At 41.3% G+C, this 15,658-nt stretch overlaps 2 protein-coding genes across 6 annotated transcripts; one reads left to right on the top strand and one right to left on the bottom strand.

Moving 5' to 3' along the window:
- Nucleotides 1-241: 241 nt before the first annotated feature.
- On the top strand, nt 242-12,451 carry afdnb (afadin, adherens junction formation factor b). The gene is made up of 24 exons (XM_076748225.1): nt 242-402; nt 1,589-1,781; nt 2,311-2,417; nt 2,515-2,642; nt 2,747-2,844; nt 2,976-3,056; nt 3,169-3,374; nt 3,510-3,655; nt 4,182-4,276; nt 4,422-4,693; nt 4,971-5,114; nt 7,390-7,588; nt 7,709-7,800; nt 7,916-8,002; nt 8,130-8,195; nt 8,323-8,396; nt 9,180-9,298; nt 9,383-9,541; nt 9,669-9,763; nt 9,952-10,092; nt 10,502-11,389; nt 11,819-11,897; nt 12,012-12,042; nt 12,324-12,451. The coding sequence occupies exons 1-24, from the start codon at nt 307-309 to the stop codon at nt 12,415-12,417; spliced, it is 3,690 nt and encodes a 1,229-aa protein (XP_076604340.1). The 5' UTR covers nt 242-306; the 3' UTR covers nt 12,418-12,451.
- On the bottom strand, nt 11,921-15,319 carry dusp23b (dual specificity phosphatase 23b). 5 transcript variants are annotated; one of them, XM_076748218.1, is made up of 3 exons: nt 14,977-15,319; nt 13,506-13,785; nt 11,921-12,961 (listed from the first exon to the last, which is right to left on the bottom strand). In XM_076748218.1, exons 2-3 carry the CDS (start codon nt 13,773-13,775, stop codon nt 12,776-12,778), a joined length of 456 nt encoding a protein of 151 aa, XP_076604333.1. In that variant the 5' UTR covers nt 13,776-13,785; nt 14,977-15,319; the 3' UTR covers nt 11,921-12,775. The 5 variants fall into 5 exon arrangements, with proteins under 5 accessions (XP_076604333.1, XP_076604337.1, XP_076604336.1 ...); XM_076748222.1 differs by lacking the exon at nt 14,977-15,319 and adding an exon at nt 14,415-14,682; XM_076748221.1 differs by lacking the exon at nt 14,977-15,319 and adding an exon at nt 14,236-14,460.
- Nucleotides 15,320-15,658: the final 339 nt, after the last annotated feature.

Consider the following 15,658-nt stretch of genomic DNA (forward strand, 5'->3'; position numbering starts at 1 on the left):
AGGAAACTGTTTGCCTCACATAACACAGATCCACCGACCCGTTAAATGAGGGCAGAGGGATGTGGGGGCTTGAGGAGGGGATGTGAATGTGGGGATAAAGTAGGTAATTATGATTAAGAACTCACAGCACAGTACGAAGAGTTTATAACTAATACGAAATAGATGGAAGAAGGGGTGGGGTCCTAACAGATACAATATCCAGGACAGATAAGAGCTTTTCTGTCAGAGGATATTCCTCTCTGTGTTTATCTGGAGAAAATCTGCATCAGCAAGTCAGATAGAAACTTTTAATTTAATTAGTGAAAAATGCCGGAGGAGGAAGAACGAGAGAAATTAGCCAAAGTCATCAGACAGTGGAACAACAACAGACTGGACTTGTTTGAAATAAGCCAACCTGATGAGGTGAGTTGCCTGCAGACATCAGACAGGGTTCATAAACCATAAAAGTTCTAAGTTGGGTTAACCTTGATTTTCTATATGACTTTAGATGAACTTGCATTTCTAAAAACTTATCATCCACCCAAGAATATTTAACTACTGTTGTAATATACTTTAGTATGAAATAGATTTGAGGTTAAGGGATGCTACTTGAGTATTTCCATTTTGTGACATTTTTTACTGTCACTGCATTCATTTGGCTGGTATATGTAAGTTAATCATTATTGCCATGTCTTATTTAGTATTTCATGTTTTATCTAATACCTTATATATTTCATATTTCAATGCTAAAGTGTCCATGGGCATCTTGTCTCATTTGTTGCTTTTCTGTGCTGTTTATTGTAGTAAATTTAATAATGTATGTGTTGAACTGTTGATTGACCAAACAAGCAATCTGTCTTGTCTGTGAGAAATTATAATGGAATTTTCCACAACTTTTGAACATGTTGTAGACTTCAACTGACAGTGGACACAATGGAGTTGTAATTATGCAAAAAGACTGAGAATATACAACTGAGAATAGCAATAGAAATACTACAGAAATCAAAATACTACCACTCCTAACACTACTATGATAGCAGTTAACAGTGCTGATCAGTGTGTTAATCATTGTTATAGTGTTTGGTGCAATTTACCCCTTCTCTACCACTTTGATCTGAGCTACAGTTGATCTTGTTATGACTATATAATTTTACAGTGTCTGTGCTGGGAATTGGTGTGGTGAAGGTGTGGGTAGGAGCCATACACATGGCTCTTAAAATGCTTATGCTGGCCCTCGAATTGAAACATACATTACGTTTGGTTTATTCTGTTCTGCCACATTTTCCTCTTTTGCCTCCCAGTCTTCTGTGTTTTAATACATGGCAAAAGAGAAAAATTGCATTAAAGTCCCATTGGGCTCACTCCCTACTGAACATAGGCGCACTTATCCAAGTTGAAGAGTCGATTACATCACATGTTTCCTGTTAAGCTTGCTCCGGACTGCATTACTGTTTAAATTCAGATTTAAATCTCAATGAATGGTTGATTGTTGCAGTCAGAGAAAGACTGTGAGCTATGAAATGTGCAATTTAATAGACTAGAATTTATGTATTCTATGCAATATGATTTCTACACTTAAAAACTAAAAAAGTTCTTCCTTTTCTGGCAGAACTTGGAGTTTCATGGTGTGATGCGCTTCTACTTTGAGGATCATGTTGGAGGAAATGTGGCCACAAAGTGCCTGCGTGTTTGCAGCACCTCCTCAACTCACGAGGTTATCAAAACTCTGTCAGAGAAATTCAGGCCTGACATGAAAATGCTGACCACTGATTATTCCCTATACGAGATCCACAGCAATAAAGGTAATCACTCGACTCAGGTGATGCCAAGAGAAAGGCTTGCATTTAGATTCTGATTTAGATTCTCAGCCTGGCTGCTTCTTTTCCTCTTTGGTGGGACACAGAATTAATAATTTCTCATACTGTATATTGTTAAGAAGGACATGACATTACTGTATTTTTTAGTGTTGAAACCGTAAGTTATACCATCATGTAGTGGGTCAATCAGCAACAACTTTGATAATCAATTAATCATTTACGAATCAAAATTTTCTGGTTTCAGCTTGTCCAATATGTCCAGCTTTACTGTCTCTTCTCAACTAGACTAAACAATGAATTGATTAATTCTGGACATTTTCAGTGATACTGAAAATAACTGTTAGTCCCTAAATTTTTAATTGAAAACAGGTCATGAAACATATAAAGCAGTGTGCCAAAAATAGCACACATATATCTGTTCAGCGTTTTTAGGTAAAGTTGGTGATATTGTAATAGTTCAGACGATTTAAGAATATGCTCTGACAATTTTTCTGTGTTTTGTATGTGGACTAAGAAGGCAAACTGGATCTGGATGAGAGGCCTTTGGTTGTACAATTAAACTGGACCACAGACAACAGAGAAGGACGTTTTGTGCTCAAGAAAGACAGAGAGAGTGTGGAGGTAACACTCAAACCATTAATCAAGTCTGCAGTTTCACTCTCTCTTTGCTCACACATTATCTCATATCTATGCTCTTTTCATGTGTTGAACAATAAAGGAAAACTGTCACGAGAAGGAAAAGGGAGGCGTGATCCAAAACTTCAAGAGAACACTGTCAAGAAAAGAAAAGAAGAAAGAGAAGAACAAAACTAAAGCAACTGACAAGGTTTCAGAGGAGGACAATGGGTAAAATGTTACATCGTTCACTATGAATTTTTGTTTTCCAGACTACTGGCTTCAGGCCTCCCTTACCATCAGAATAACATCCGCCCCTTTAACCAAATATCCAGGTCAACTGAAAAGCCACTGAGCAACAACAGCATGTCTCACCATGAGACAAAAAAGCGATGCACAGAAAGCAAAAAGCAACAGAGGCAGACTGCCCCGGGTCAGTAATCTGCAAACTGTAGAAAAATAGAAATGATCATAAACAGTAGAGTCTAATGAATAAATTCATATTATATAATACGAAATTTGTTTTTTTAATTCCTCATACAACTTCTCTTTGCTAAAATACAGGAGAAAAGCACACAGGAAGTCTTCATCTTGATTTTACTGATAAAAATGGATTACCAATTGAAATTAAATTCTGTGGTAACTGTGAGTATGACACAAAGCATTATTTTCCACTTTGATGCCTGTCAGTTGTAAGCTCACTCTCTTCACTCTCATGATGTCCTCCTGCCCCCTGCTGGTGTCTTTTACATTTCAGCTCAGGAAGCCTTCCTGTCTGCAGTCATAAATTACACCAACAGCTCCACAGTTCATTTCAAGCTCTCACCTGCATATGTCCTCTATGCTGTGGGACGCTTTGCTCTGCAACGCCATTACAGGCAAGGCTCTCCACCGTCTGGGCAGCCACACAATGTGACCTCGATTGCAAACAGAATGGTAGCCATGACGGGAAAGGTCATCCAGGCAAGTGCAAGAAACCTCTAACTTTTGTTACATTTACACACAAATGACAGTTTGTGAGCAAACTGAGAAAATGAAGTCATGTCTGCCAGGTGTTCTGTGAGTTAACATGACACTGCTGCTATATTTGCCTTGCAGAGGCAGCAGGCCATCGCGGGCGCTCTTGCCTTCTGGATGGCCAACTCCTCTGAGCTTCTAAACTTCATCAAGCATGACAAAGACCTCAGCCTGCTCACACAGCAAAGTCAGTTTGATCTGTCCCACCTGGTGCACAAGGCTTACAGGTACAGACTACAGATGTGAACATGGAGATTCAGTGATTTTGAAACCAAACTGAAACTGCAGCATGCTCAACAGAGCCTTCCATCACCCATCAAATGAGTCACTGTGACGTGTCAGCAAAAGTGCACTAGCGTAGCAACCCTGAACTTCCAAACCTCAGCAGTATACACAAGCACTTCAGCACTGTTTCTTCAACATGCAGTTTTTCTATCTTCTTTGTAAGCAAAAGCTTTGTATAGACAATGAATTATCAACCAATAGTTCACTTATTGCAGATACAACAGTGTTGGCATAAATGGCAGGAGACATGCAAAAACACAACAGAACTTGCAATACAAACATGTTTCGGGGATATTTAGTCCTTATCAAAAGGTTTATCTTATGTGTTTCTGTGAAACTAAAATAAATAGCATTACATAGCTTACTAGCTAAAAGCAATCAGACAAAAAATGCTTGTGCTGATGCATGTTACACATAATGTACAGTGTAAAGTTTTTGTTCATATATTCATGTTTAATTTTCGAATAGTTGCCTGCTACAGTGTCTACAGAATGAATTAAGGAAGCACTTGCCAACTTTCTTGATTGATCCTGAACAACATGGCCCATTGCCAGCTGGTATAGGTAAATGTTTGTTTATTTATAAATACTACAGCAATAATTACATAACTCACTAGACCAAAGTACAAGACTTTTGGAAGAGCTGTAATGCTGCAAAACATTTTGCCTCTTGTTCAAATGCTATAAACGTTTGTCTTGCTTGTTGCAGAGATGGTGCTGAACACCTTGATGAACGCCATGTCTCTTTTACGCCGCTGTCGGGTCAACCCCGCCCTCACTATTCAGCTCTTCTCCCAACTCTTCCATTTCATCAGTTCCTGGCTCTTCAACAAGCTGATGAGCCCAGAGGCCAACACTCCAGGCCTGCGCTCCCACTACTGGGGAGCTGCTCTCCGCCAAAGGCTCATGGCCATCGAAGCCTGGGCAGAGAGACAGGGCCTGGAACTGGCTGCAGACTGCCACCTTGGACACATTATCCAGGTTAGTTCCTCCCTGCACTACATGTCTGAATATTGGTTAAAAAAAAAAAAAGTTTTACACTGCGCTTTTAGAAATATGGAATCAGTGTCAGACTCTACCTCAGAAACTCAGCAAAACCTGTTCTTTTTAAGATGTATTACATGAACTTCTCAGCAAGATAATATATTTCTGAACTTGTTTATACTTTGCAGTTTTTACCTCAGGTTTTAATTATGTGTCAGAGCACATATTTCATTCAGTGCGTGCTGTTAAAATAGCATTGCCTGGCTGTTTCTAGGCAACCATGCTCCTGACCATGAATAAGTACTCAATGAAAGATGCGAAGGACATCCAGAATACCTGTTTCAAGCTGAACTCACTGCAGCTGCAGACGTTGCTAGCTGGCTACCTTTATGCAAGCAATGAGCCTCACATCCCCCCTGTGAGTACTTCTTGTGTATTCTTCAACTACTCTCACACTTGTGTTGTTTCCCCTGTTTGAAACTAACTATAATGCTGTTTTCTGGGACGAATCCATTCTTAATATTAAGAGACATAACCTGTATAAATGAAAGTACTTTAACTAATGAGAGCTCAGGTCAGACCTTTTTTAAGAGAGTATGTACTGTACAGAGTCGATATTTGGGGTATTTAGTGTTCTGCAGCTCTATATAGCAGCAGCATCAACCACAAAACAGGAGCTCAGCAGTATAGATTTCATAATATGAATAATTAACAATGATGAATATGATAATGAATAATACATGCAGAATATAGTAAAGTGAGTTGTCACATCAGCCCAATGCTTTTGAATGAAATATTTCTCTAATATTTTTCTGACTATGAGGTGTGTGAAAAAAAAATTGAATGTGACCACCTATCCCATGTGTCAAAAGCCATGTCACATTCCCCATTAAGCCAATATAACAGAGACATAATTTAGCGAATGGACTGTCTACAAGACAGCACTCACAATACTGCCTCTTGCAGATTCTGGGTTTACCATCCAAACAACAACTGCATCAATCTAGTAGGAAATATGCAACAAACCCAATTCAGCCCCTCACGGTTAGACAACATCTGAATTCATATTTGACCACCATGAATATGAAAGCAAATGCAAAAATCAACCCCAGTCTGTGCCTCTAATGGAGCTACAGTTGAGCCTCTAATTAAGCTCTCAACTGTATTATTTTTATTCTTGTTATATTTTCAGGCACAATAATTCATTTTTGTTTGGGTTAGGATAGGTTAGGTTAACAAACATACAAATACAATAACAATAAAGAATAACAAGTAAACATAAAAACTATTTTCATGTTATTTGATGGTATAATGTTATTTGGGAGAAATAACAGTGGTATGTTTTGACTGTTATTTGTTTGGTTTTTTTTTTGGTTTTTTTTTTTTTTGGGGGGGGGGGTCAAATATTGCCAGACAGATAACATTAGTTAGCACTGTGACTTGCATGTAGCCTTAATGCTAAAGATAATACCAATATGTAAAAGGTATTCCTTTGGCTAGTGTCAAACAACAACCAAACAAAAGAAAAATTCTCAGCCATGACATAAAATCAAGTTACATGTGATATCAATGCAAACACTGCACGTAAGTAGTTAAGCTAGTTCAATGACAGCCACATAAAAGCACACAGCAACCAGCAAAGCCCAACGGAAATGAAATAATCAACCATAAGACAGCAGGCAAGTCCTAGCTAGCAGCCGTTGGCAGCCTCATAAAACAAGCTTAGCCAAAAATACAAACATCAAGCAAACATAGCAAAAACATCAACTCATATTAAAATATGTTAGCTGCAAATACTTAGCTTGCTGAAGTAAACTGAGAGCGGTGGTCACAGGCTGTCGACAGCAGGTCAGGACACTCGGACAACTCCGAATCAACGCAAACATTTGTGACATACGGAGCAGCTCGCCAACGGCTAACTAAAAGCGTCGCGAGCAGCGGCGGCAGTGGTGGGCGGGGCATAGTCCATTTAAATTTCCCGCCTTCCCTGAAAAGGCTGCGTTCAATACTGCGTCACCCGCGGATGGATATCAATCTTATAGTGCCTATCTCTTAGGTTTTTTTTTTTTTTTTTTGTAACATTACAGTAAAACTGATCGTGCAGCAGGTACAACTTTAACTACCCCAACACATCAATATAGCAATGGGATGTTTATCCAAACTTATGGGAGAACTGCTTCCACTTCCGTTACCAAAATGACAACTACTACTGCAACTGCAACAGTTACTGCCAGTGCTGGAATATAACGAAGTACATTGTAGTGTACTTAAATACAAATTCAAGGTAGATTCAGGATTCAGTACTTTAATGCCATAACTGATTGGATTTAGTTGTCTCACTTCATAAAACCACATTCATAAAGCACATGATATTTTAATTGCATACAAATGTGTACTTGTACAATCCTGAAGTAAAAGTCCTTGCTTATTCTCCATCACTTTCCTGTTAGAGCAGTTTCTACTGAATATACGTATATTACTTTGATGTTGTACTCTTCTCCCTCACCAGGGAGGTCCGTGGTCAGGGTCATCTGCAGGAAGGTCTTCAGTATTTTGCTCAGGGTCACAGCAGGCAGATTGGATGTCCCTTCCCTGAAGCCTTGTCACAGAATGACAAATGCCAATCTATATACCAGAACGACCTTTTCCTGAAATGTTTCCGCTGTCTGATCCACTTGTCATCCTCGCTGCAGGATTTGATCGATGTTGTAGTGACGGCTGCGGAGGCCTGTGCAGACAACCTGATTCGGAGCGAAGGACGGGACATCCAGCTGGAGGAGAGCCTCGACCTCCACCTGCCCTTCCTGCTGCCGGAGGGAGGATACTCCTGTGACTCTGTGAGAGGAATCCCTCCAGGGTTTGGGGAATTTTTAGAGCCAATTTGCCGAAAAGGTAGAGGATATTTGCAAAAAGTCAAAATGTGAAATAAAATAATGTGTTGTGCTGTATCTAAGACAAGCACACCCTTTGTTTTGTTTGATATTTATGTTGAATGACATCCTTCTCTTCCAGGTCTCTGCTCTTTAACATCCCAGCCGAACTCCAAAGGTGACTGGACCGTGTTCTTCAGGAAACCAACTTCTTCTGCAGAGAACACAGACTTGGTAAGAAAAGGCACAGACTGTGTTCTGCTGTTCTGGATGTGTTGAAATATAATTAATTTTTCACATCAAATACAGCATTTCTAGGGATATATTTAATTTCTGTTTTCTTCAATAGGCAGCACAGAGAGAGCCAGAGATTGCAACTATCAGACTGAACAAACCCCTGAACAGTGGGATGGGGGTCAGCATTGTGGCTGCCAAGGTGCTTCGGTTCTGCCACAATGTTTTTTCCTAATTCTGATGTGTTCACTAACTGGAACTATTCAAACATGAAAAATATCTGCTTAACGTCTCAACTAATTAACATCCTGCCTCTTACTTTGCCACAGGCAGCAGGGCGAGGTAACCTTGGGATTTATATCAAATCTATTGTCAAGGGAGGCCCAGCTGAAATGGTGAGATCTAGCACGTTTTTGATTCAGCTGAACTCCAGATGTGACACGTCAAGAATCGTTTGAAAGGAATTAGACAAGAAAATACTGAAATAATGGACAAAATCTCTCCTGACTCTACTTTGTGCAGAATGGCAGGCTAACAGCTGGGGATCAGCTGCTGAGCGTGGATGGTCAAAGCCTGGTTGGCCTCAGCCAAGAAAGGTAGCTACATAACAGCCTCTTATACAATCGGCCGGAAAAAGGTTATGTGTTTAGTCATGCTAGCAGCGTGGCTCTTGGAATGGCACTGACAGTCTCTTGGTCAGTTGTTCCACCACTTTTGTCTAGACTGAAATACCTCAACACCTACTGAATGGATTGCTATTATTTTTTTAATCATTATTATTTTTGATATATATTCATTGCCCCCAGAGGATGATGCTTAATAGCTTTCAGGACTTTCCCTCTTGCGCCTCAATGAGCTTCTGATTCGTGGCTCTGCGTGCAATGTCTCAGTGGATTGCCATGAAATTTGGTGCATACATTTATGTTCTCTTCTGGATGAATAGGTTGTTTGCAGTCACATGACGGTAAATTCAGACAGAGGGCAGGAAATGAAAACTGCAATGGAGTAGATGGAGGAAAGTTCTCATTGGGCAACTTTAGATTAAATTACAAGAGAAAGATATAAACAGAAAATTAGAACATGTGTTGGGTGTGACCCTTACGTTATGCAGAGGAGCGACTTGACTCGTCTTGTTTTAGCTCTTGTTGCAGATAAAGTCATGAAATTCAGGTCATGACGGTCGTCGACAACAGTTTGGTAGGACATACACGTCCAAATACTGAACGTGCAATGGAAAACATTTTTCCTCCGGTTAATGTCATGGAGGTTTTCAGACAGCTGACAAGTGATATCAGTAAAATCCTTACTCATTCAGCCTGAAAGAGATGTGCGTTTTACTCTGAGATCACCTTGACCTTATTAATCTTATATTGATTTAGGGCAGCAGCTATCATGATGCAAACTGGCCCCGTTGTGACCTTAAAGGTTGCAAAGTTTGGAGCGAGCTACCACGGCCTGGGGGCTCTGCTGAGTGAACCAGCCTCACAGCGGATTACAGGTAAACACGGACTAAGTTAAAGCATGTTGTTGTTTTTTCACTTTCTGCTCTTCAGGGCCTCATTACCTTTTCTTGCTTCACAAGGCGAGAAAAGCCGCACTGATCCAAACGGTGAAGTGCTCATGCTGTACAGTGTTGTGGATCCTGGTCCCTCAGAACAGTTCCACAGAAGCAGCAAGAGGAAGAAAGACCAGATAATGCAGAGAGACAGGCAATTTTACCGCTCCAACCCCAACATGACCAGTGGGTGCACTTCTGTTTTGATCACTTACCGCTGCTGGGCACTTACAGTAATGCCTTAATGTGAAATACGTTTAATGCTTGAGGGCCAGTCCTAAGAATAACTCCATTTATTTTCTCTGTATTTCAGCAGGTTTTGGGCCTGAGGATGGAGATGAACCTGCTGACCCTGTTCTGAGAGGGAACAACATGGCTGCTGTCTCCAGCATCAACCTTTGTGCTGATGTGAGGTTTTTCCAGATTTCGCCGTCTAATTCTTTGTAACATTTGTAAAATGTTCAGCTGCTGTGAAGAACAGTGTCAGCTAAATACCCAAAGTGGAAGGAAATGCTGTATATCTACAAGAATGAACAGTTTTTAACTGAATTTATGTCACAAAATGACCTTTTTGTTAATTTTTATTTTGTATTCAGACATGTCACAGGGAATACTTAACACTACCGACCCCCAAATCCCAAGACAAGAACCTGTGTGAATCCAGTCGACCACAGCAAACATTCACAGCGTCTTTGAGGCCTTTAGATGGACAGAGCTCCAGTAAGAGGACCTTAATGGTAAGTCTTCATTACATGTCTCTCTGGTACCAAAATGTTTCATCATATTTAGTAAATACTAAATACTCATACTCAACAGAGGCCACATATTGTTCACAGTACTGCAAAGTAACTCAGAACAGTCACTCAATACTGTCTTCACTGTCACATGACAGCCCTCAGATTTATCTTGTGACCCTTTGGAGAGGCCCCTTACTTCAGGTGGGAACCACCAGATCAAACTACCAAACTGTAGTAAAACTACTTTTACTTTTGATACTTTAAGTACATTTTGCTGATGATATTTACTCTTAGTAAGATTTGAAGTACCAGACTTTTACTTTTGCATTATTATGCTGCTATTTTACTTAAGTAGAAGAAGAAATACAAGCAGTAACAGCTACAAAAATCTCTGTATTTGCCCCTCCAGCGCCAAGCTCTGTCACAGGAGAACTTGTGCATAGACAGTGGACGCCCCCTGCTGGACAGAACGCAGAATTTCTGGGAGCAGAAGGACCAGCATGCAAGGCAAACCATGAGCCACTATTCATCTTTCCCAATTCGCTCAAGCGTTTCTACTCATGACATCCTCTCAGATAACTGTTCTACAAAGCAACAGCAGAGCAGCCGTACGAGTAGCGCCGGCATGTGGAGAACTCCTTTTTCACAACATCCAACACCTCCACCTTCGATCCAGCCAATACGCATCGACATCCCTGTCACCAGGGGGATGAACACACACACCAATCCTCCACTCACCACCTTCCAGAGTTCATCTTCAGTGGCAGTGAAGAGAAGTGGAGTTAATGAAAATAAACAGACTTCTCAAAACCAAGCTAATCATATTTATGCTTGCCCCATTCCTGCAACCAAGAAGCTCCCCCCACCCTCACGTCCATCACAGCAGCACAGATCCAGCACACACAGGGACCAAGAGACGAAATCCCAAGTAAGCATCACCCCAACGAAACACGTCTCCTTCCAAGAACCTCTAACTCAGCAGAAGCAGGGCTCAGCTCCTACAAAGCAAAAAGACCCTCAGGAGCTGGGTGACCCGTGGAGGAGGGAGGCCCAGGAGAAGCTGGAGAAGCAGCAGAGGCTTCATGTGGTGGATCTCCTGGAGCAGGAGGTGCAGGAGCTCCAGGCCAAAGCGCAGCGCACGGTGGAGGAGAGCGACCGGCTCCGCAAGCTCAGCCTGGAGTGGCAGTTTCAGAAGAGGCTGCAGGAGATTCAGCAGAGAGGAGAGGATGAGGATGATGAGGAAGAGGAGGATCTGGATATGATGCTAATGATACAACAGCTGGAGAAAAGAACACAGGTGAGGTGTGACACAGGCGGCAGGTAAAGGCAAGATCCACCTTAAAATACTTTAGAAAAAGAATGTGGGGGAATCTTGATGTTGCCAAAGGGCATTCTGGGAAATGTAGTAAATAACTAACTCAAGAAAATCAAGTGGGTTAAGGGAAAGTAAGTAAGACAAAGGAACATGATCACACACTAATGATGAACAGGGATTTTTTCTTTAACATTTCTGCCAAAGGCTGTACATAATAACTGTTAGTTATCTGATTATAGGACATCATGACTCTACCTGCAACAAAGGATAAAACATGTTTATAATGTATTGGACAGTGAGATGTTTCAGATCATGGGTTACACTAAAACCCTGTCTGTGCATTATTACTCCATGATTGTAGTATTTTATGACGTAATATAAACTTAATAATTGATTTTTTCTTAACTTTAGAACAGGAGAAGCTCTGCTGGTAACATCAACACCGAAGTGAAGGAGTTGGAAAAGCAGAAGGAAGACAAAGCAAAAACAGGTAACAGACCACAAGTACTAGAATTTCATTTCAGCAGTTTAATTTATTCAAGACGCTGTACTCATCAGGCATCTTGCTTTATTGCACATAACAACATTTCTATATTTTTGGCAGATCAGTGTTCAAGTGGATGGAGTCAAGACATGTGAGTTCCAACTTTCTGCCTGTTGAAAAAACAACAAAATTCAATCAAATGCACTAATGATGACTTAATGACACTGGAAGGTCAGAAACGTACTATCACAAGCTTCTTCATTGTGCTTTTTAAAACAGTGAGATATCAATGATATTCTTCCAAATACTCTAAATGTTTAAAATAATCGATCTGCAGACCACACTCTATAAAGCTATTTTAACTACTGCTTACTTTGTGTTTCCACATCAATACATTTGAATATTCCTGTTAATATCATCATTCATTTACAGAAAACAGGAGGAGAAAATCAAGAGAGAGGCAGCTCCTGAAAAGCTCACATTCAAGGAACGTCAGCGTCTCTTTTCCCTGGCATCCAGTGCCTGAATGAAAGTTAAAGCCTCGTGAACAGAAACCTCAGAGGGGGGAAGTATCTATATAATCTATGTAAACAAAAAGAAATGTGAACAAAATGACCCTGTACAGTACCATGTGAAAAGTGTGTGTATGTCTTTACAGTAGCAATGTCTTCTTTAGAGAAATATTCCTCTGGAATACTTCAGCCTATATTGAGTTCAGGATTGTTGTCCTGAACATCTTCTCATCACCCATTTAAATATTCCTTCTTTCACTGTTTCCCATAGCAAGATAATAAAGTATTTAGCAACACAATCGAGGCACATCTTCCACTTATTTTATGATTAGAACATATAAAGATATTTGTTACATTCCGTGTTATGTTATGCTACTTTGTGCGCTGATAAAACTGCACGACAGCTTTCTCTTGTTCGCGAGTTTCGATCGAGCCTCGTCGTAGTCTGCGGATCTCCTTGATGGCGTCGATCGCGGACATCTTCCTCATCTTCACCAGGTAGCAGGCCAGCATGGTCCCTGTTCTCCCATGACCGTGCATGCAGTGAACTGCCACGCCCTGAGGAGGAACAATACAATATGTTCTTTGTTCAGTCGTCTGGAACACAGCATACATCCTGCATTAGTTATTGCTATGCGAATTTGCGTATTATTTTTGCAAGTAGGTAAGCTCACATCCACCTCTGCAAACACCACTGAACAAAACCAGAAATACTGATCCTGTCTGAGTACTGGAGGAATATCAGATACTACAAGTAACAGACTAAGCTTTATTAAAACCTGCTGACAGCCTTTGTGAGACTTAAAAAAAATGAATGCTTAGAATGTAATCCTATACGCTGACAACACCTTTCTTCCCTCTTTTGCTTTTTGATTCATGTGCACTGGAGGAGCTGCAAGGTTGTGAAAGACCATTTTTCCTTTCCACTGTTGAGAGAGTTTTGCCAAAATCAAGTAATCCTGATGCCAAATATATTAAGTTACAGTATTTGTGACTTGTGAGCCTACATGCAATACCAGACTCAACCCCTGGAGGGCCTTGAAAGTACTTCATAAGCATGACCGTCCATCAAGCACAGTCTATCAAGTATCTGAGTTCTTACCTCCCCCTTGGAGTTGGCCTCTTCCACGATGGAGAGGAATCTGTCAATCTGACTTTGTGAAGGAGGAGTGAAGTCCGCTACTTTGATGTGGTGCAGATGCAACTCTGGGCACGAGTCATAGTAAGGTGGTTTTCGCTCACACAGGCAAACCAGGTGTTGAATACCGTTGTCCAGTAGGAATCGGTATTCAGATGGCATCCTGGGCAGTGCCAGAGCAGCCACTTTGCCTGGTTTGACCCAGGAGAAATTGTTTGGAGAAGTGGAGGCCATGCTTGTCAAACTGAGAGGAGGGACAAAGACCGAGTCAGATCAAGCCAGTTTATAAAACACACACACATGAACATGCTGAGGCAATGCGACTGCGGGACCTGAGGACAGACAGTAAATCTGCTGTGACTACACCTTCAACATAGTCTCACTTAAAGAAAGATGGGGAGATATATTAGCCAGGTAGCTAAAGAGACGTTTCACTACTTATGTCGGCTGTAACGTGCAACACAATGAGAGGCTACGCAGAATGAAGTCAGAGGCTAAACTGAAGTTATCTACTGGCTGTTCACTGCAGGAGTCAGAAAGAAGTGCCGAGCTCACACAAAACAAACGACAGTACTGGATACGGTTCAAAACATGTCGCAGTAGTCAGTCAGACAAAGGCTGGATTACGTTACTTAATTTTGCTTGATAGCGGTAGACTAATTATCCATGACTAGCCGTCGTTCTGTTAGCATACCGTTAGCTAACCCGATCATTATGAAAATTCGGTTGTCGCTCCTTTGTCTATGCCGAAAGCCTCTCTTTGCATGAGCCTTTGTTTAGTGCGTGCTATCTACATTTCTGATAATGAACAACTGACGGTTGACAACTAATGCTGACAGTGCCAGACAATGACAACAACTAATCGCTAAACACCTTCCACTACCGTCAAGTCAGCCACCCCACAATGCAGCGCGGCTCCACTTCCCTTTGACCCCGTTACAGTGTGATGCGCAATGTTGCCCCGAGGCAACAAAGAAACCTATACATGAAAACTAAAGTATGTAAACAACCAATTAAAGACTAAAGTTCTTTGCATAGTCTGACAGATGTTAAATAGATTATTTATTTTATCACCTGGCAAGGTGAACGGTATTGCTCCGTTCACTGAGTAAAGAGCACACAGGCCACTTTCAGCCCTTTAATCCACTGACCACAGACATGTCTGGCGATGTTAGTGTTTTTTTTAAACAATAACAAAAATAAATAAATAAATAAAAACAAAAATAAAATAATATAACGCCGGAGTGAGGTCCAAAAAGGCAGCTTGATGCCTGAGGGCAACAGCATGTCATAAATGATCACTAACATAACCAATTCCTGTCAGCTAGCTCCCTCGGTTTGTAACGGTTGCTAATGCGAGCCATTCTAACGTTATCTGTAAACTTAAGTGAAGCCATACAAATACTCAGTCTCTCTACTACTAACTATTACTTACAGTTTTCCTTGGAGCGGAATGGACGTCCCGCGAATTGTGAAGATCGTGCTATGCCGCAAACCGTCCAACTACTGACAATGTTCCCTGCTAGAAGAGACCTGAGACCACCCGAAGTTGCTCACAGTAAGTAATGCATGACAACTCCATATATACTGTACATAAGCAACGCCCTCTCCTGTCACGAGAGTCGAGCAGGGAAGCTGTCACCGTGACGCTAATAACGGCTGCTGTGGTGAAGTTACCGCCCGCTGAGCCCCTCCCTCCACAGGTAACGTCGTTAACGTGTCAAAATCTCCATCTTCCTCCCAGAGGCGACCAGAAAGCAGGTCTCTCATTTCTAGCTGACGATGGTGGATTTTGTCAGTAGAGGTGAAAAAATGATGACTCTTGCCAGCAGATTGAATAAGTGGAGCTTGCTAATGTAATGTGCCTGATGCTAATACTTAAGCTCTGCAGTTTCCCCTCCTTTTGCTTTTCTTTGTGTTTCCCCCCCTGCTGACTGCTGCCTGTGTGCTTTTAGCAAGTTGTGACTGGCAGGTCACCTCTGCCTCCTCCTCTTCTAAGCCCACCTGCTCTCAGGTAGTAAAAGCCTCACCTCCCCTCACAGTACATCAAGGGCAAAGTTGTCACCAGAATATTATATGTGAGAGATGTCCTTGTTGAGTCCGTATTGAATCATTGT

Source organism: Chaetodon auriga, chromosome 14, assembly GCF_051107435.1.
Source record: "Chaetodon auriga isolate fChaAug3 chromosome 14, fChaAug3.hap1, whole genome shotgun sequence".
Classification (NCBI taxonomy): Eukaryota; Metazoa; Chordata; class Actinopteri; order Chaetodontiformes; family Chaetodontidae; genus Chaetodon; species Chaetodon auriga.

Coding starts and splice junctions, on each gene's coding strand:
- afdnb (XM_076748225.1), top strand. CDS start 307: ATGCCGGAGGAGGAAGAACGAGAGAAATTAGCCAAAGTCATCAGACAG. Junction 3,057..3,168: donor AATTAAATTCTGTGGTAACT/GTGAGTATGACA, acceptor TTTACATTTCAG/CTCAGGAAGCCTTCCTGTCT. Junction 9,764..9,951: donor GCATCAACCTTTGTGCTGAT/GTGAGGTTTTTC, acceptor TTTTGTATTCAG/ACATGTCACAGGGAATACTT.
- dusp23b (XM_076748218.1), bottom strand. CDS start 13,775: ATGGCCTCCACTTCTCCAAACAATTTCTCCTGGGTCAAACCAGGCAAA. Junction 12,962..13,505: donor AGGCCAACTCCAAGGGGGAG/GTAAGAACTCAG, acceptor GTTCCTCCTCAG/GGCGTGGCAGTTCACTGCAT.